At 46.1% G+C, this 19,854-nt stretch overlaps 2 protein-coding genes across 2 annotated transcripts in view; one reads left to right on the top strand and one right to left on the bottom strand.

Annotated features, from left to right (window-relative positions):
- The window catches only part of MTOR (mechanistic target of rapamycin kinase), a 112,925-nt gene that overhangs the window by 50,734 nt on the left and 42,337 nt on the right, over nucleotides 1-19,854 (bottom strand). The window lies entirely within an intron of this gene.
- Nucleotides 9,987-15,571, top strand: ANGPTL7 (angiopoietin like 7). Its single transcript, XM_008151773.3, has 5 exons — nucleotides 9,987-10,356; nucleotides 12,473-12,573; nucleotides 13,094-13,288; nucleotides 13,845-14,043; nucleotides 14,513-15,571. The coding sequence occupies exons 1-5, from the start codon at nucleotides 9,987-9,989 to the stop codon at nucleotides 14,680-14,682; spliced, it is 1,035 nt and encodes a 344-aa protein (XP_008149995.2). The 3' UTR covers nucleotides 14,683-15,571.

The following is a 19,854-nucleotide window of genomic DNA, read 5'->3' on the forward strand; positions in this document are numbered from 1 at the left end:
GCTGGAGCCTTACAAAGGGCAAACTGTTCAAAGCCCCGCTCGACAGCAAATGAGCGCTAACAACACAAACCAGACCCCACTGACGTTGGTCTGTGTGAAAAGACCCGACAACAGACAAGCTCAACAAGACAGAGGCCTGGGCACAACGTGCCACAACAGTGTGCAGAAGTGACAGGTCGACCAGATTTCCCATCTCCTCTCGACGTGTACTGAGACCAGAAGGAACAGAGAGCTGTCTCGCAAGAACTTTCTAAGCTGGTGGATACCAATTCCCATTGCCGTCTTAACAAGGGCGAAGGGGTATACATTTTACTCCATATTCGTGCGAACATCCAGTTGAGAATTTATATAGCTGTGATTCTACAGAACAAATGGAAACTGCCTATCCATCTATTAAAACCCAGAGCCTACAAATGAACCTGGGTGTTAGAAAGACAATGAAGAGGGACAGAGAGGAGAACACAATGAATTAGGATATCAAGAGGATATACAGTGGCTGGTGTGCTCAATGGTTAGAGACAGCCCGTGCACTGAAGGGTTGCTGGTTCGATTCCTGGCCCCAGTCTGGATGCATGCAGGAGGCAACCAATGGATGTTTCCCTCTCTCTCCCTCCCTTCCTCCCCACCCCTCTCGCTCCTTCCCTCCCTTCCACTTTCTAAAAATCAATGGAAAAATGTCCTTGGGAGAAGATTAACAAAAAATAAAAATAAAAGAGGATATACAGACATTTGCACTTTCATTCATTCCCTACCTCATAATTACTTTTAATGGTTGCATACTAATTTCATCCTGCTGAGAGATCTCGTGAATATAACCAGTCTTGTGGGCGGTGTACCCTCTTGGCTGGCTGGGAGTGGCGCTTTTAGATGACCAGGCCCCCAGGAGAGCTGCTTGGGAGCTCGTGGTCAGCACCTCTATGATTATTAAGTGATGTCCTAGTCTTCAAGGTCAGCCCTAGACATTAGTGCCCGTCCCCTGAGAATGAGCACCATGCTCAGCGATAAGCCAAGCAAGCTGTCCCGTTTTACACATCACCTCCAGGCCCCTCTTGGGTGGACACGGGACCTGGGTGCCTAGCACAACCCAGCAGAAGACACAGGAGGACTGCACAGCCCCGAAATGTCAAAGCACTGGATTTGTGCAGCCCAGGGGCCTGTCAGAGATGTGCTGTAAAAGTGATGAATGGCTGTCACATCTCCAAGGCTCTGGCTGATTTAGGGAGCTATTGGCAGGCACATCACTCCCAGCATGTCAGCCAGTTAATTACTTCCAACTTTATCTTTCTTGTCAACACTTCTTGACAAATTGGCCATTATCTTTTTATTCTACAACAATGAGCTCTGCTCCTTTTCTGGTGATGCCTGGAGGTTTCTCTCCTCCTGGCCCTTTCTTCACATCCAGAGCTAAATGAAGAGCTCTGAGAGATGATTAGAAAGAAGCTGCCAGGAAAAGGAGGGAGAAAAGGAACAAAAGAGAGAGGGCTGATAGATTGAATCCAAAGCTTATTTTCAACTACCTTGACTCAAAGCAGAGTTGATACTTTGGGTAAAATCCTGATTTCTTGGCTTCTCAAAGTCCAAGAGCTCTGACTCAGTCTATTATGTGAAGTTGGGAAACAAAAATGAAATGAGCTGGCATCTAGTGACCTGGCGGCTTCGAACTCTCCACATTTAACTGCATAAGCAGATGTGAGCTGGCCTTTTTACTCCATTAAGGAGTTAGGCGGCACTGTAAAAATACTGATCCCCATTTTGGGATCAGGGGGGGAAAATGTGCCTACTCCTTGGTAAGGAAAAGCTGACAGAAGAGGACTGGATTGTCAACATTCCGAGCCAATGAAATGTCCAAAAGAATTTGAGGAGACCAATATGTCACCACTGATCATTGCTTTGTCACCGGGACAAACTGTCAGAGGGCGCCGCGGGGCAGAACCCGGCACCTATATTTCATCAGTTCCGACACACACTTTTTTCACACTTGAACGTCTCTGCGATCATGATGCAGCGCACAATTCAAGGTTTCAGAGCACCGTGAAATCGTTTAGTTGTCAGCAGTTTGCCCCCAACCCCACCCCCACCCCCACCCTCACCTCGTAGTGGCACATAAAGTAAACATCAGCAGCAGCTTCTGAGTCACCATTAGTGGTCCTAAGGCTGGAGGGGTTTCTGAGGATGAGCCAGATGCAGTGGAAGCGGAGAGCGTTACCACTCAACTACAGCAAGCTCCTCCCTGTAGAATGGTCTGGGGCTGCAATCAAGGACCCTCTGCCCTCTTGGTCAACTTGTGGAGAAACCCTAGGACCATCCCCTTTGAACAGCTCCTCATGGAGGACCAGCTTCCTGCACTGACGAGAGCTTTCCTTGGGGTTTATGAGACGCTCTACAAATGCGAGCTATTGTACAGTGACCCTGCAGGAAGCCTTCAGAATAGCTAGATAAATCACACTCTATTGGTGACAGGTGACAGACCTGACCTCTGGGGTGTGGCTGGCTGTGGAAAGGCGTTACAGAAAAGATGGGGCTAGAAAGAAAGATACAACCTGTGCTGTGCTCTGGCGACACTGAGCTTCCTGCACTCGCTGCTTGGAGCTTTGCTACAAGGAGTACAGGTTCCTAGAGGCACAGTGGCACTTTTGAAGTCAGCATGAGCCCAGAGGTTTGGAATGTGTTTTTACCGAGAAGTAAGGAGCTTTGAGCAAATCCTTACCCTTCTGGACCGAGTGTTTTTTCTTCCAGCAGAGGTGCAGGGAAAAAATGAGACTGTGTACCTTTTCTGGAAGCCAGGAAACAACTGTAAAAGCAAGACTCATACTTCCAAGCAACACAATAGACACCTTGGGAACATGTGTTCAGAATTAAGACACAGAGCGGTTTTGTTCATCCATCTAGGCCTCTCCTGCAGACCGTAAAGCCCAGTCACCTCTGCCATTAATTGGCCGCTCCGGCACAACTGGCTCAAATCCTCCAACATTCTTAAAGAATTACAGGCCGCTTTCCCGTTAGTCTGTCTAAGTCAGGGCGGCAGAGGTGCAGCCAGAAGGGAAGCTCTGCAGGGCAGCTGGGCCCCAGCTTGTCATCTTGTCCTGCCCCACCCCCACCCCCGACAGGGTCCTATCTCTGGTTGACAGTGATTGTCTACAATTACAATGTAATGGGCATTCGATGCCCACGAGATCTGTTAGGTTCTTGGATACAATATGGTGAATGTAGCTACGCAGAGACATGGCTGTTTTTATGGGGACATGTTGCTTTCTTTGTTCTGTCTTCCAACATTAGCAGCTGCATGTGGCCCCTTGGGCAGTAATGAAGGTTACTGATAGGCCCGTGCAGGCTGAAGTGATTAGATATGCCATTTACAGAGGCCTCCAGAACAAACAGGAGAGGGACAAAGCCCTACCCATTGCTCTGTGGTCCTCTCGCTGATCTTCACAGGTAAAGAAAGAGGGGGGAGACACAAATGGATGGTTTTCAGGGACACAAAGGGATTATACTATAAGGATGCTACCTCAAGTTATTGATTAAAAAAGATCTCAACTCTTCCAGTTCTCACTTTCTTTGATTCTTTAACTATGACCTATGAAACAAACAAACAAACAAACAAACAAACAAAAACACTCTGATCTATGGAAGAAAAATGGACTTAAAGCAGGAGAGCATGCAGTGCCCTACAATGAAGACCTTACCATAAAATACTGGCCATGGAGAAAGATGCTAAGTCTCCATAACAGATGTGCATTTGGAGGGTCAGAACCTGCTGCTGGGAATTCAGTCTTGCATCGGACATGCTCCAATTAAGTATCTCTTGCCTTCAGCTTTGTGCTAAGTGCCAGATGCTAGAGCTACTGCGATAAGTAAGACAGACAAGGTCTTTGCTTTCACAGAGCTTACAGGTGGCTGAAGTAGATGTACAAAAACCAAACTGTAGTGGGTGCTGTGGAGGTAAATACCACAACGAAAACAGAGTGCTTAGACACTAATTTAAGTTCGGGTGGGCAGGGAAGGCTTTTCGGATCAGATGATAATCACATACCTAAATAATAATACTTATTATTTGCTGGACACTGATCATGTGTCAGACACTATTCTAAGTGTTTTATGTGCACTATCTATTTTTGAAGAAACTTCCTAGTTGAGGTACAGTACACACATATACAGGAAAGTATACCCGGTGTACAGCTGGATAAGTTATCACACAAAGTGACGATACCCTTGGAACCACCTCCCAGTCCAAGGAACAGAACACAACACATGGCCAGCATCCCAGAAGCACCCGCACCTTCTCCCAACCACAGCTCCTTCCTCATGCCCAGAGGGAACAATATCTGACTTCTGACACAATGGGTGAGCGCTGCCAGGGTTTGACTTGATTTAAACGCGCAACATTATGTTTGTGTGACACAGCCATGTTGTTGCATGCCACAGTAGTTTTTACTATTGCTGAACAGTTCACTGTATGAATAGACTACAATTTATCTGTTTTTTTGTTGACATTTAGGTTAGGTTGTTGTCAGTATTTGGCTATTGTGTGTGGTGTTACTATGAATGTTCTCGCACGTGTCTTTGGCGCATTCACATTTCTGTTGGGAGTATTCCTAGAAGTAGAAATGCTGGGTTACAGGGTATATTCAGCTTTAGATGACACTGACAAGTTGCTCTCCAAAGTGGTTTCACCAATTTACATTCCCACCGAAGTGTCTGAAAATCCCAACTGCTCCACGTCTTTGTCAACACTTGGTATTTTCAGTGTTTTCCATTTCAGCCATTTTGACTGGTACGTAGTGGCATTTTATAGTTTTAATTTGACTTTCTAAAATGACTAAGGAGCTTGACCAGTTTTTCAGGCATTTATTGGCCTTTTGGATATCTTCTTTTGTGAGTACCTGTTCACATCTGGCCACCTTTAAAAAAATTAATGTTCTATGTATACTTTGGATACAATATACACACATGTATGTAGTGGAGATATCTTACTGCCTTTTCACTCTCTTCATGGTGTCTTGTAATGCACACAAATGACTATGTTTACTGCATGTTTTCCTTTGTGGTTAGTGTTTTTAATACCTTGTTTAAGAAATCTTTGCTCATCCCAAGATGCTGAAGATAACTCCTATGTTATCTTCCAGAAGCTTCAGTTTTACCTTTCACATTTAAAGTTCAAATCTCCTCTGGGCTTGAAGTTTTGTGTGTGGTGTGAGGTAAGGGTCAGAACCTCCCCCACAAGCCCCTATGGCTATCTAACTCACCCAGCAGCGCTTACTGAAGGCTGTCCTTTCCTCACTGTTCTGTGGTGCTGCACTGTCATAAATCAGGGTCCATATATGTGTGGGTCTGTTTCTGGATGTTTAATTCTGTTCCACTTATCTATGTGCCTATCCTGTGCCAATACTATCCTGCCTTAATTACTGTAGCTTTATGATAAATCTGATTTCTAGTAGTATAATTGCTCTAATTTTATTTTTCTTACTCAAAAATGCCTTAGCTATTTTTAATCCTTTGCTTTATTTAACTTAATCCTCACAAAAATCCTGTGAGGTGAAGTAGTTATGATTTTTATTTCCATTTCGCACTGGTAGATTCAGAGAAATTATGTAATTTAATTTGCCCAGAGTAATAGAACTATCAAGTTATATCTGGGATTAGATATAACTATCAAATTAAATCAGGGATTAGAACCCAGATTTGTTTGATTCTTACCCAAGCATTTAAAGCCCTTCATATACCACTTCTTTAAGCCTCAAGCCAGCTGACTCCTTCAGGGGATTTAATATGAATGCATTACAATTTTAAGAAATTCAATGTTCTAAGCCACCCATTTCCAGTTAAAATTCTTGTTTGGCAGCGACAAAAGCGACTTTCCTGGTAAGACTCAGGAAAACAAAGCAACAAGAGGTAAAAGCTTCTTGGATGTCTCCCACATCCCTCTGTCTCCAGAATAGCAATCACACTCCTCACGTGGACTCATGCAGTCCCTCAGGCCTGGCCTCCCTCCACCTCTCCAGCCTTAACTACCCGAGTCCTCTGCCTCTGGACTCCTCAGCATGCTCACCACCTGCATGCTCCAAAGCCAAGGTCTTTCACATGACTGTACCTCTGCCCACAGTGCCTTTGCAACTTCCCTGGGGAGGCCTTCCAGAAGCTCATCTTGGTTGGACAATCCTCCTCCTCTGTGTCCCCTATCCTAGCATGTCACACTGTCCTAAAGTTCGGCTGTCTGCTTCTCCAACTGGACTGCGAGGCACCTGAGGCTGCACTGGTGCTGCCGCTTGCATCCTGGCTAACGGAACAGGTGTTTGCTACCAAGTCCTGAGAGATCTGAGATTGGCTTTTGGGCTAGGTGCTCTAGTTAAATAATCGGCTCCAGGAGGAGGCCTGAGAGAAATGGTTTCTAAGACATCCAGGCTGTACTCTTTGGTAGAAGTGGCAAACTAGAAGGCTTGGGGAACAGATGGAAATAGCTTCTGTGATGGACTTGGGCTTCCAGTTAGATAGAAAGAGGACTGAGTGATCAAAGGGTCAGATATTAAATGACGACACAGAGCAAGGCAAGCTGTGACTCATGAAGAGGCTGCAGAAGTAAAATATTCCCATGAAGTACACTAACTAACAGCAAGGCAGGTTCTTCTAAGATGTACCTTTTCAATAAACAGGGAGTCTGATTCTGAGGGCAGCTGTTTCTCTCCCTCACCAATTTGTTTGTTTGTTAATCGTCCCCAAGGATCTTTTTCCATTAATTTTTAGAGAGAGTGGAAGGAAGGGGGAGGGACAGAGAATCGAACCCTTGACCCTTTGGTTGACACTCTATCCACTGAGCCAAACTGGCTAGGGCTCCCTCACCAATGTTGAAAGTAATGGTTTAAGAGTAGGCATGGGCAGGGATTCTTAGAAAAGAAGACTTTCTCTCCAACGGGGACATTTTTAAGAAAATGAGACACGACAGTCCCATCTGAGGAGAGACCTCCTCTAGGCCCTTCCCAGCGGTTGCCCTCGGGCTGCTTGAACGCTGCCAGTCCTCAGTGCCAGCCAAGGCTGTGCAGCTCGGACTGCGGTCAGTGAGAACTTCCAAGCTAAGTAAAAGCTCACTGGCTTTTCTCATTAAGAATATAAGCTTTATTTTCAAAACCAGCTTTCCCTGGGAGCACCAAGCTGATCCTTTTCACCACCAGCAAAAGGGAGAAAAGGAAAAACTCTAAGCTCTCCAACCCAGGTTCTCCATATTTTTCTAGTTAATTTCCATTTTTAGAGAAGGGAGTGAAAGCCTCTCAGAGAAGGAAACGTTCTGATCTCATATTCTTCATATTTTCTCTATGGGCTTAGCTGTTCTCAAAACAAGGGCTTACTTTGCCTTCTTTCAGAAATTCAGAATTTAGGGCATAGAAGGGTTGTGGATGTTCTGGAGGGTAGATCATCTCCTGGACGGGGAATACTCTTAACTGGCTATTTTATTCAAAAATTGGGGGGGAGGGAGGGGGGTTGTAATTGACATTTGGGCAGCTTAGGCGAGTTAGAAAATCTTCAAATAAGAAAAGCCTGTCTCCAGTGTATGCCTTATGTTAGAAATAGGTTTCCAGAAAAGACATGTCAGAGAGTAGGCACTCATGCTAAAAGCCAGAGCTAGTGAGCCAACCCCCCTCCTACCTTCCCTAGAAAGGACTGCTACATGGGTTGCAAATATGTACGACTGGTTCATTTTCTGCCCAGATATGAACACCTACTCACGACACTTTCCTGTTTAGTGGGGGAAAGAGCTACCACGAAGAACAAAAAGTTGACTGGGAATCCACAAAGCTCCGCTGGTCTCTGATGGTTTCCCTACACTCTGCTACACGGGAGCTCCAAGGGTCATGACTGTATGGCACACACCACTTCCGTGGCACACGGTTTGAGCTCAGTGTCATTTGATGGCTAGCAGACTACCTTTTTTTAAAAAAAATATATTGTATTGATTTTTCACAGAGAGGAAGGGAGAGGGATAGAGAGCTAGAAACATCGATGAGAGAGAAACATCGACCAGCTGCCTCCTGCACACTCCCTACCGGGGATGTGCCCGCAACCAATGTACATGCCCTTGACCGGAATCGAACCCGGGACCTTTCAGTCCGCAGACCGACGCTCTATCCACTGAGCCAAACCGGTTTCGGCTAGCAGACTATCTTGAAGATCCTCTTGGAGTTCAGCAGACCCTGTGTCTGATGCTGGCAGTTGGGTTCAGATTCGAGTTAGTGAAATGAACTTCATGGAACTGAGACTGCTAGCGCCCAGCTGGGCTAGATATTTGCAAGAAGAGATCTGGGACCAGTTGACAGTGCCAACTGTAAACAGCATCTTTTGGGCTGAACGGTAACTTGCTATAGGGTGCCAGCAACATCCTCACCCTTTAGCAGGCAAAGGAGACAACATGAGAAAACAAACCCCGATCCACGTCATCCTCTACTGCTTTTTTATTTCAAGAAAAAAAAATTGTTTGGTAACTCCAGCTGCCTGGACAGAAATGACTTTCTGAGAAGCTAGAAGCCCTGACTGGAAAGGACTCTGGGAGGTCATGGCAGGGAAGGAAAGTTGTCAGGGGTCGGCTTGGCTTGTGTGTGAAGGACCCAGCCGAACAGCAGCAGACCAGGAACTGCCTCAGTGGCGCCATAACATGGAAAGTGCAAGAGTATGTTCCAAAGACTGGGTTACTGTTTAAGGACAAAGGGACCTTTGTATACATTCTTAGTGAAAACCTCATTTTAAGGACTCAAGGTTGCTAAAATCCCAGGTTTTTTCCATTTGTTTTCAAAGGAAGTTTACCCTTCAAATATAGTACATGAAAAATTACAATATCTCTATTTTCAGGGATATATACAGAATAATTTTAGATTTGCAAACCATATGGCACAAGAGGAAAATGAGACTAGAGATATGGCTTTATTCGGTGATGGGGATTCTTTTCTCTATGACTTAATATATTTTCCAAGTTTGGAACCACGGGCCAAGGATTCTCTGTTCTGCCTGAAGACCAATGGAAATGTGGGTGACTAATTACTCCTGAGTTTTCATTCCTGCTGTCACCTCTGACATCTCCTTGCTAAAGTCAAGTGTGAGAAGCCCGCTCTGTTGAAGGAGAAAGTATGTAAAAAGAAAGGAAACAGAGCAAATCCTGTGCATACAAACTACAAAGTCATTATTTTTGCTTCCTAAGAGATTTACTCCATCTTCCTCTTTCTAGAGCTTTTCTAAGTTGTAAATGTTCAAATGTGAGATGGTGTTAGATCCAGGTCGGATGGGAGTTTTGTGAAACTCTGAATGACGACCAGAGGGAGGAAGCAGCAGCTCTGTTAAAAGCACATTCAGTAGGCCAGACCCTCCTATAAACAGCATGGATTACATTAACAGGCCTCCCCGGGTGAGTGGAATCTTATTCCCAATTCTCTTTGCCTACCTTGCACTCACCCCATGGTTATATAACCTTTAGAATGGAATTTGGAAATTCCCTTTCCCTGCTCTGCGTGCTGATAGAGCTGAGCCAGTGGCTGGCAAGGGCATAATCTAATAGGCGAAACTAGAAACACACAAACTCACAGTGCTCTTGTCTGGGCCCAGAGACTGCCGGCAAGGAAAGAAAGACTTGCCCTGTCTCCCTCCTCCCCTTCTCTGGCCTAAGTTTACGCTGACTTCACCCAACAGGCACCTGACCCTCCCAGATGAGCTGGGAGGGGCTAAAGCGCCATGCACACGGGGTGGAGGTGCAGGCAGCAAACGATATTTAAGATGCTGAGTTTGTAGGGCATTTAGGCTTGGGAAGGAAAGCTATAGGATACCCAATTAAGCTGCACTTTCAGAAGCTCAAGCTTTGACAAAGGCTAAGAAAGAGCCAGGAAAGAGAAACCAGTGGCGAGCTCATCAAGAGTGCAAGTGTGAGGTTTTAATTGCTGCAGCTTTGCAAGCCTCAGCCGGGCAGATCCAGATTTCCCCACAGGAAGAGCCTTCCTCACCCAGACCCACGAAAGATGCTGACAAAACCTCTCTCAGCTGTGACCTGGCTCTGCATTTTCATCTTGGTCTTTGTCAGCCACCCCGTGTGGCCACAGAAGCCCCCTAAGCCCAAGACACCTGGGCAGCTCAAAGTGGCCGCCTGCTGCAAGGAGGTGAAGGAGCTCAAGGCCCAAATTGCCAACCTCAGCAGCCTGCTGAGTGAACTGAGCAAGAAGCAGGAGAAGGACTGGGTCAGTGTGGTCATGCAGGTGATGGAATTGGAGAGCAACACCAAGCGTATGGAGTCGCGGCTCACGGAGGCCGAGAGCAAGTACTCTGAAATGAACAACCAGATTGACATCATGCAGCTGCAGGCAGCGCAGACGGTCACGCAGACCTCGGCAGGTAAGGAACACGTGTCCTCACGTTTCTCACCACCTTGCCCTCAAACAGCCCAGTGTCTCCTGTCTGTACGTTGCTTCTAGATAACCTGGTCGTCAGAACAATTGCGGGGGGTTCTTTGGAGGTACACTTTCTTGGGTACGTGCTACCAGCTCTATTTTCTCTTTACTAAAGGTTTATGAAATATTTATTTTGATTTGTAATGTTCTGTAAATTTACCCAGTACCTTCACAGGTCTCTTTTATTAATACAATGTTTCAGCACACTGAAGGTATGAACTACCATCTTGGAGCACAGAGAGATTACGTAGTTTGCCCAAAGTCACACAGCAAGTCTTAAAAAAAGGGCTCGGTTTCCTCATTGGTCCCCTTCAGAAGCTGGACCCTTGGTCCCAAGGAAGCAGGAGCGAACACCAAAACCATAGCATCTGTTGCTCTAGAAGTTCTCTCATGTCTCTAACATTATGGAATGGGCATAAATGGAATTTGGTATCATCTCTCCGCAAGCTGTCTTCTCAATGGCTCAGAATGAAGTGTACAGACATGACCCAAAGCCATTTGAAAAATTCCTGTCTTCAGGAAAGGGCAGGGTCCTCAACGTTCCTCAATTCTGATATTTCTATTTCCCCCATTATCTAAAATAAAATTCTGCCTAGTAATATAGAAAATAAGAAAAGATAATGTTGAAATTTGGATTTTTGGGAGGCCAAAAATAAGACACACTTAATATTTTCTCTTGCAAAATAACTTTCAGTTTCTGATTAGCTTGGCTCAGACTGGTCAAGGTGAATTTATTAGAGAGAAATTTGGTTTTCCAAAATTATTAGTTACCAGGAGCATATCCTATAGATATGTCATTTCTTGCTGATATAAAAGCTTTTTGGTCACACTATAAACTTAAATCAAGAACTAAGAGTAGAGTAAGTCACTGGTTAGTCTCAGTTCATATGAAATTAAGCTTAACAATTTTGTGTCTAAGCCAATGTGTGTAAATCACTTTCTAAGCATGTACATCCTGACCCTCAGTTTGGGACTAGAAAGGTATTCTTAGGCCATTTTCCAGACAAGTGAGTCCTGATTTGGTCCGTGAGATGAAATCAGACATGAAGACGACCAGGGCGGACAGATGAATCTGCCTGCCACTCCCTGCTCCTCCACATGGGGTTTCTCACCTCCCAGCAGGGAATTTCATGAAGTCAAACGCAGCTCCTTTGAGTTCAGGAAAGGACAGGGTCCTCCAGGCTCCCCTCCCCGACGTGCTCTGCCGTCTGTGTGCTCTTCTCGAAGGCCCAGTGCCATGGTCACCAAGGGAAGCTCCAGGACACAGAGGGCAGAAGCTCTCTGGTCAGTGAGTTGCCACTCTCTGCCTCCTCTCAGGGAAGGCTGAACCTTCCACAAAGTCTTCACAATTTAGAACCAGGAGACAAATCTGGTATAAAGCAGTAGCCTCAGGGCAGCCTGGGCACATTTAAATCAGCCCAGCGTGAAAGCTGGCCTGTCTAATGCTCTCACTTCCTCGTTCTAATAACCGTGCAGGGGAGGCCTCTCAGGGTGCCTCAGAGGCACTTCCCTTGTCTAGCAGGGTGAGATTAAGGCAGGGGAAAGGTAAGATTATAAATCTACCTCCCTTAATCAGGGCCCTAGTAGCCATTACTTCCGAAAAACAACGAAACCGGCCAATCAACCAAACAAACCAAGAAACAACAAAACCCCACGATACTCCCCTCTATTACCTGGAAATAGAGGCTGGCTGTCCCAGAAGTTGGATCTATTAGCATGTTATGTGGCCCTCACACACTGTAGTAATCCCAGAATTCATGGTCTAGCCCTACCACAGGATAATTTACTTCATAGGAAACCTTAGATCACCTGTTTGATTGTCACACCGATGCCCTCCAGGGGACGGGCTTCCCCAGCCCTCAGCCCCAGCCCCAGTGAAGCCAAAACACACCTGCTCTTGGTCTCCCACATGCAGCTACTACCTAGTTAAGAACACTAATGTAAATTTTGTGGTAGAAATTAAGTTTGTGCTTAAACTTTCGATTTCCATGCAACAGGAAGGCCTGGCTGCCGGGAGCCGGGGTTTGCACGCTCACTGCTGTGGTCTGTCCCTTTTGCAGATGCCATCTATGACTGCTCGTCCCTCTACCAGAAGAACTACCGCATCTCCGGAGTGTATAAGCTTCCTCCCGATGACTTCCTGGGCAGCCCTGAGTTGGAGGTGAGGCCATCACCACCCATGCTCTGCCCCTGTCCTCCTTGCCCTCAAAGGGACAACAGGGCTAGTCAGTCTAACAAAAGGGAGACTCAAAATAGAACACACACACCGGGGGACTATCCAAACACTCAATTATGGGGAGGGGGGAGTCCAGGCATCTGTTTTGCCCTTTCAAACCATTATCAACCAAACACCAGGTGAGATCATTCTAGAACCACCACCTAACTAGTTAAAATCTCTTGCCATGTTCTAGAACAGCTACTCTTTGGGGGAAGAGAAAAGAGAGACCATGGAGGGAGCCTATCAGAATTACCTGGAGTTTTCCCTTCAAACTCCACGTGCACTTACCTGCCCCCATCCTAAATTTCGATGAATCTTCCTCAGCAAACCACCCCTCCCCAGCTCGCCCACACTGGCCAGAGCTGTGCTTTAGTGCACCTGGGGGATTATGGAAATGCACACACCCCTTGACCCCTGCTCCTGCCTCTGCGGGTCCCTGACCAGAGCATCCTCTCTGCTCCAGGTGTTCTGTGACATGGAGATGGCAGGTGGTGGCTGGACCATCATTCAGAGACGAAAGAGTGGCCTCGTCTCCTTCTACCGGGACTGGAAGCAGTACAAGCAGGGCTTTGGCAGCATCCGCGGGGACTTCTGGCTGGGGAATGAACACATCCACCGGCTCTCCAGACGGCCAACCCGGCTACGTGTGGAGATGGAGGTGAGCACAAGGCCTGGGTCCTGGGACTGGACCAGGCCTCCACACGTGACTGGACAATTCTGGGGATGACATTCTTATTCTTACTCACTTTAGGCTTGTATGTTTATTCTGACAATTTCCCTTCAGGTTGCAGTACAGTTGAGAAAGAATAGGTTCATTCCTATTTTTCAGAAAAGTGAGGCTGCAGGTACACAGGAAGAAGCCAGACTCGGGCCAGAGCAGAGTAATCCAACAGTCAGTGACCTGGGCACAAGGTCCTCTAAGTGCAAACCTTACTGACACAGGATAGAGCATCACTATATTCTCAAATTACTCTGATGACATCTTTAAGTGGGAGACTGTAAAAACACACATCTACCCCTTACGAACAAGGAAGTGAGGGGATACAGAGAGACTAATCAAGGTGTATGGTGACTCCGGAGAGCAGTCTGGTCTAGGACCCTTGTTTTCTGATTCCCAGCGGTAGAGATGTATGGCTGCGGCTGGAGAGAGCAGTGCAGGGTGGGATGAAATGTTACCTGCTGCAGTTTTTCTCCGGCTCTGCCTCCTCTGACAGGACTGGGAAGGCAACAAGCGCTACGCCGAGTACAGCCACTTTGTTTTGGGCAATGAACTGAACAGCTATCGCCTCTTTCTGGGGAACTACAGTGGTAACGTGGGAAATGACGCCCTCATCTATCACAACAATACAGCCTTCAGCACCAAGGACAAGGACAATGACAACTGCTTAGACAAGTGCGCACAGCTCCGCAAAGGTGAGATTTGGGGGGTGGTGGGGGGAGTTCAGGTATAAAAGCCCAGAGTCCCACTTAAAGAGAAAGTGTGAACTATAACTGCATGGCTGATATCCTGGCTTCGGTATTTCCTTTTTATACTGGCCCCAACTGCTTAACTACTAGTCAAAAAACAACTAAACAATCCCTGCAGCCTAGCCCAGTGGTCGGCAAACTCATTAGTCAACAGAGCCAAACAAATATCAACAGTATAACGATTGAAATTTCTTTTGAGAGCCCAATTTTTTAAACTTAAACTATATAGGTAGGTACATTGTTATTAACTCAATTAGGGTACTCCTAAGCTGGCCTTTGCTAAAAACTCAAGGGGCCAAAGAGCCGCATGTGACTCGCGAGCCGCAGTTTGCCGACCACTGGCCTAGCCTATCAGCCATTTCCAAGGGAGGAGGACACACTCAGCCCACTAGCGCTGATCTGTTTCTTGTGCCAGGTGGATACTGGTACAACTGCTGCACAGATTCCAACCTCAACGGGGTCTTCTACCGCCTCGGGGAGCACAACAAGCACCTGGACGGCATCACCTGGTACGGCTGGCATGGCTCTACCTACTCCCTCAAACGGGTGGAGATGAAGATCCGCCCAGAAGACTTCCAGCCCTAAAGGAGGCCTGCTGTGGAGCAGGGCTGGAGAAATGGGAGACCAATGGAGGCTGGGCAGGGCGGAGGAGGACCGAAGAGAGGATAGACAGGGTATGAATGGAAAAGAGCTTATGAGAAAAGTCTCCATGAGAGAGTAAGTCTTTGAGGAGCACAATACAATGATATGACCCAGGATGTTACAGTAAATGGGATGAAGCACTGGAACGCAATGAATGGGTCCTGACACGGACTTCTCGGGGGGCTTGCCTGAGTGGGCTCTTGTGGCCGTGATCCCTGACATAGCAGCAGCTTCTTTTTTCCACATGATTTTTCTATGAAAAAAAAATTGTGAGATGACTTTATCCATTTCTAAGGTGAAGTGAGGGCAGAAAACTAGTCCCTTTGCTAAAGAGAACCATATATATTGATTCTCAAGGAGAAGACCTAGGTGTGAAAGGAACGAAAGGGGGTAATAGAAGAGAGGAGTTTCTATTTTTAAATCCAATGAAATTACCTTCAGTCTACACTTAAAAAAAAAAAGAAAAAAAGACAGTAATTGTTCTGCTGGAGGTGAGCTGACCCAGGATGGACTTGATTGGAGGAAACTCCAGGCAATGGGCCTTGCAGGTGGCCTCTGAGAGCCTCCCCTGCTCAGCCTCCATCAAGGTACAGCACTGAAGGCAGGAAGTGGGTCTGGTGGTGGCCGGGGAGCTCAGTGGGCGGTGGCGATAAGTTCCCTCATGGATGCTTGCATGACACTGCCTGAAATGATTCAGTCTAGACACTGCCTGAAATGATTCAGTCCACAGATAGATCTATTTTTATTTACTCTTTAAGAAAAGAGCTTCCTCTTTTATCTTGTCTATACAATTGGTTGAAAAATGAAGGAAGATGGCACTATAGTTAATAACTCATGCTGTTTATAAGCATTTTGCTTTGTAAAAATAAAATATAGATTGTTTTAAATGTTCAAAGTTTCTTTTTTCTTCTACAATAAACTTTTAACACTTGATCGTTTTTAAATGATCACCATTACCACTCAGAGCATGATAAAAAGTTTAAGTGAAAACTCAGAGAACAATGAGAAAGAGACTCCGAGTTTGTTGCAGACTTCAAGAAACCATGGGATGAGCAGGAGGCCAAAAATCAAGAGGCGAGCCTGGCCAGTGTGGCTCAGTGGTTGAGCATTGATTCATGAACGAAGAGGTTGCTGGTTTGATTCCCGGTTGGGGGCACATGCCCGGGGTTTCGGGCTCGATCCACAGTAGGGGGCATGCAGGAGGCAGCCAATCAATGATGTTTCTCTCTCATCAATATTTCTATCTTTCTATCCCTCTCCCATCCTCTCTCTCTAAAATCAATAAAAACATATTAAAAGATAAGGCGAGGGACTTTAAAAAGGCAACAGTCACTAGAAGAGGTCAGATCTGACCTACCCGCCTAATTTTATGGAGGCCAATGTCATCACCTGGCTTCAAAAAACTTTGCAAACTACTTTCTACTTGAGCAAACTAACACATTAGAGAGGGAAAATATCTTTAGCCATAACAGATGACAGTCTTGACCTTTAGGAAGTCATTTTTTCTTGCCAAAAAGAACCATTTATAGTAAGCCATGATTCCTACTCAGTATTTTTAAATTTTATCAATGGTCCTTGATTGTTGGGAACCTACTTAACCTCAAAAACAAGAACCTTGGGGATTTTCAAAGAAATAAACTGAATAGAAAAGTACACTCGAGTAGGGCTTCCTATGGGACAGGCATTCAAACAGAAACTTCCTAAGGCAGGCAGGGGAATCTGAGATGCTTTGCAGCCAGCATAATACTTCCAGAAAAGACAGGATAAAAAGATCAGGGGTTAGAAGGAGACGAGAGAAGAAAGAGCCTAAGATGCCTATGGCAGAAGTACATGATCTTCTCTCATTTCCCATATACCCCACAACTAAAACAAAACTGAGGTTCTTCGCAACAAAAACTAAAATAAACACGTGGAACTCCTCAAACTAAAAAGCTTCTGCATAGCAAAGAAAACAATTAATAAATTGAACAGACAACTTACAGAATGGGAGAAAATATTTGCAAACCTTAACCCCTAATAAGAGGTTAATAACTAAAATATAAAGAACTCAGACAACTCAATAGCAAAAAAACAAATGATCCAATTAAAAACCGGGCAAAGGACTGAATAGACATTTTTCCAAAGCAGACATCCAAATGGCCAATAAGCTCACCCCTAATCATCAAAAACACACTATCACCGCACACCTCACACCTGGCAGGATGGCTATTATAAAAAAAGACAGGGATAGCAAGTATTGACGAGGATGTGAAGAAAGGGAAACCTTGTGCACTGTTGGTGGGAATGCAATTTGATACAGCCACTATGGAAAATAGTATTGAGGTTCCAAAAAAATTAGAAATAGAACTACTGTATGATTCAGAAATACCACTTCAGGACATATATCTGAGGAAACAAAATCACTATCGTGAAGATGTATCTGCACGCATGTTCACTGCAGTATTACTTACAATAGCCAAGATATGGAAACAACCTAAATGTCCTTCAACAGATGAATGGGTAAAGAAAATGTGATAGACAACCTACATACACACAGAGTGTATGAAAGAAGGAAATTCTGTCATTTGCGACAACATGGGTGAATCTGGAGGGCAATATGCTAAGTAAAATAAGACAAAGATACAAATATTATATGGCATCACTTATGTGAAATCTAAAAAAAAAAGTTGATTTTACAGAAACAGAGAATAGAATGGTTGCCAGGAATAGAATGGGGATAGGGAAATGGGGAGGTATAGGTCAAAGGTACAAACTTTCAATTATAAGATAAATAAGTTCTGAGGATCTGATGTAGAGGATGGTGACTATAGTACTGTATGTTGTATATTTGAAATTTGCTGAGAGTAAATTTTAAGCATTCTCACCACAAACACATACACAAATTTAGGTATGCAAGGCGATGAAGGTATTATCTTGATCTTGGTAATCATTCCATAATGTATATCACATCCTTATACTGTATATTTTAAATATATATAATTACATTTGTCAATTATCCCTCAATAAATTTGGGGGAGGAAAGTATCTATATTGTGCTCATCAAAACCTACAGTTGCTGAAATTTACTCTTATTGTTATACTTAGAGGCCCGGTGCACGGATTCGTGCGCCAGTGGGGTCCCTCGGCCTGGCCTGCAGCTCTCTGACAACCCCCGAGGGGTCCTGGATTGCGAGAGGGCACAGGCCAGGCTGAAGGACCCCACCAGTGCATGATCGGGGCCAGGGAGGGACCACAGGAGGGCTCCAGGGCATATCCAGCCCTTCTCGCCCAGTCCCGACAGGTGGGACCCCAGCAGCAAGCTAACCCACCAGTCGGAGCATCTGCCCCCTGGTGGTCAGTGCACATCACAGTCGAATGGTTGCTTAGGCTTTTATATCCTATACTAGAGGCCCGATGCACGAAATTCGTGCACGGAGGGGGGTTGTCCCTCAGCCCAGCCTGTACCCTTTCCAATATGGGACCCCTCAAGGGATGTCCCACTGCCCGTTTAGGCCCGATCCCGGTGGGCAGTCGGATCCCTAAACGGGCAGTCGGACATCCCTCTCACAATCCAGGACTGCTGGCTCCCAACTGCTTGCCTGCCTGCCTTCCTGATTGCCCCTAACCACTTCTGCCTGCCAGCCTGATCACCCCCTAACCACTCTGCTGCCAGCCTGTTTGCCCCCAACTTCCCTCCTCTGCCGGCCTGGTCACCCTAACTGCCCTCTCCTGCAGGGTTGATCACCTCCAACTGCCCTCCTTTGCAGGCTTGGTCCCTCTCAACTGCCCTCCCTTTCAGGCAGGGTGCCTCCCAACTGCCCTCTCCTGCTGGCCATCTTGTGGTGGCCATCTTGTGTCCACATGGGGGCAGGATCTTTGACCACATGGGGGCAGTTATATTGTGTGTTGCAGTGATGATCAATCTGCATATTACTCTTTTATTAGATAGGATAGAGGCCTGGTACAGGGGTGGGGGCCAGCTGGTTTGCCCTGAAGGGCATCCCAGATCAGGTGGGGGTTCCCTTGGGGTGTGGGGCGGCCTGAGCGAGGGGCCTGTGTTGGTTTGCAGGCCGGCCACGCCCCCTGGCAACCCAAGCGGAGGCCCTGGTATCTGGAATTTATTTTTCTTCTACAATTGAAACTTTGCAGCCTGGAGTGGAGCCAAGCCTCCTGCTTGCTCTGAGGCCGGCAGCCATTTTATTGGGGTTATAATTGAAACTTTGTTGCCTTAAGCGGGTGGGCCTGGCCAGGGTGTGCAGAAAGCTTTGCTTCCCCTGTTGCCGGCGGCAACCCTGGCCTGCTCTCTCAAGCTCCATTCTGCCGCCATTTGTTTGAATTTGTTTACCTTCTATAATTGAAACTTTGTAGCTTGAGTGGAGGCATAGGCCTGGCAAGGGCAGGCAGAAAGCTTGGCTTCCTCTGTTACCTAGGAAACCTTGCTCTCTGTGGCTGTAGCCATCTTGGTTTGGGTTAATTTGCCTACTCGCTCTGATTGGATGGTGGGCGTGGCTTGTGGGCATGGCTTGTGGGTGTGTCGGAGGTGTGGTCAATTTGCATATTTGTCTATTATTAGATAGGATAATAAAGAGCTAATATGCTAATGGTCATGACACCATCATGCCATAACGACCTATCAGCAGCCAGGAGGAGGCGGGAGGCGGGGCGCCTCCTCGCGCAATTTCAATCGCATGCTGGGCCTCTAGTATACCATATAGATAGACACAGTTGAGTAACTGAAGTATAAACTTTTTGCAACAAGATTAACATTTAATTTTTAAAAAGTTACTTAAAAAAACACACACCACCATAAGACGGAGGTTCTAAGCCAGTGTCTGTGGTTTATTCACGTTCTGGGAAGACTTCTGAGAGTGGACAGAGGGAAAAGGGAGAGCGGCTGTTAAAAAATGCACAGAACACCCAGCCACTCACCTACAGGGAACAGACTCTGACCGTAAACACTTTTAAAGCCTCTCTGTGCAGGTTGATGGACACCAAGACTCAGAGATGAGCAAAGCACCGTCTCTGATCTTAGAGGACAGAACCCCCAGCAGCCAAAGGAGAGAGCAATGTTGTTCTGAGCACATCCTCTAAGACGTGAGACAAGAAGGTACAAACGGTATGAAAAAGAACAGGCCT

The sequence above is a fragment of the Eptesicus fuscus genome, chromosome 9 (genome assembly GCF_027574615.1).
Source record: "Eptesicus fuscus isolate TK198812 chromosome 9, DD_ASM_mEF_20220401, whole genome shotgun sequence".
Lineage (NCBI taxonomy): Eukaryota > Metazoa > Chordata > Mammalia > Chiroptera > Vespertilionidae > Eptesicus > Eptesicus fuscus.

Excerpts from the sequence above, each read along its gene's own strand:
- ANGPTL7 (XM_008151773.3), top strand. The coding sequence starts at position 9,987 with ATGCTGACAAAACCTCTCTCAGCTGTGACCTGGCTCTGCATTTTCATC. Across the intron at positions 10,357-12,472 it reads GGTCACGCAGACCTCGGCAG|ATGCCATCTATGACTGCTCG; the intron begins GTAAGGAACACG and ends TCCCTTTTGCAG. Across the intron at positions 13,289-13,844 it reads GGCTACGTGTGGAGATGGAG|GACTGGGAAGGCAACAAGCG; the intron begins GTGAGCACAAGG and ends CTCCTCTGACAG.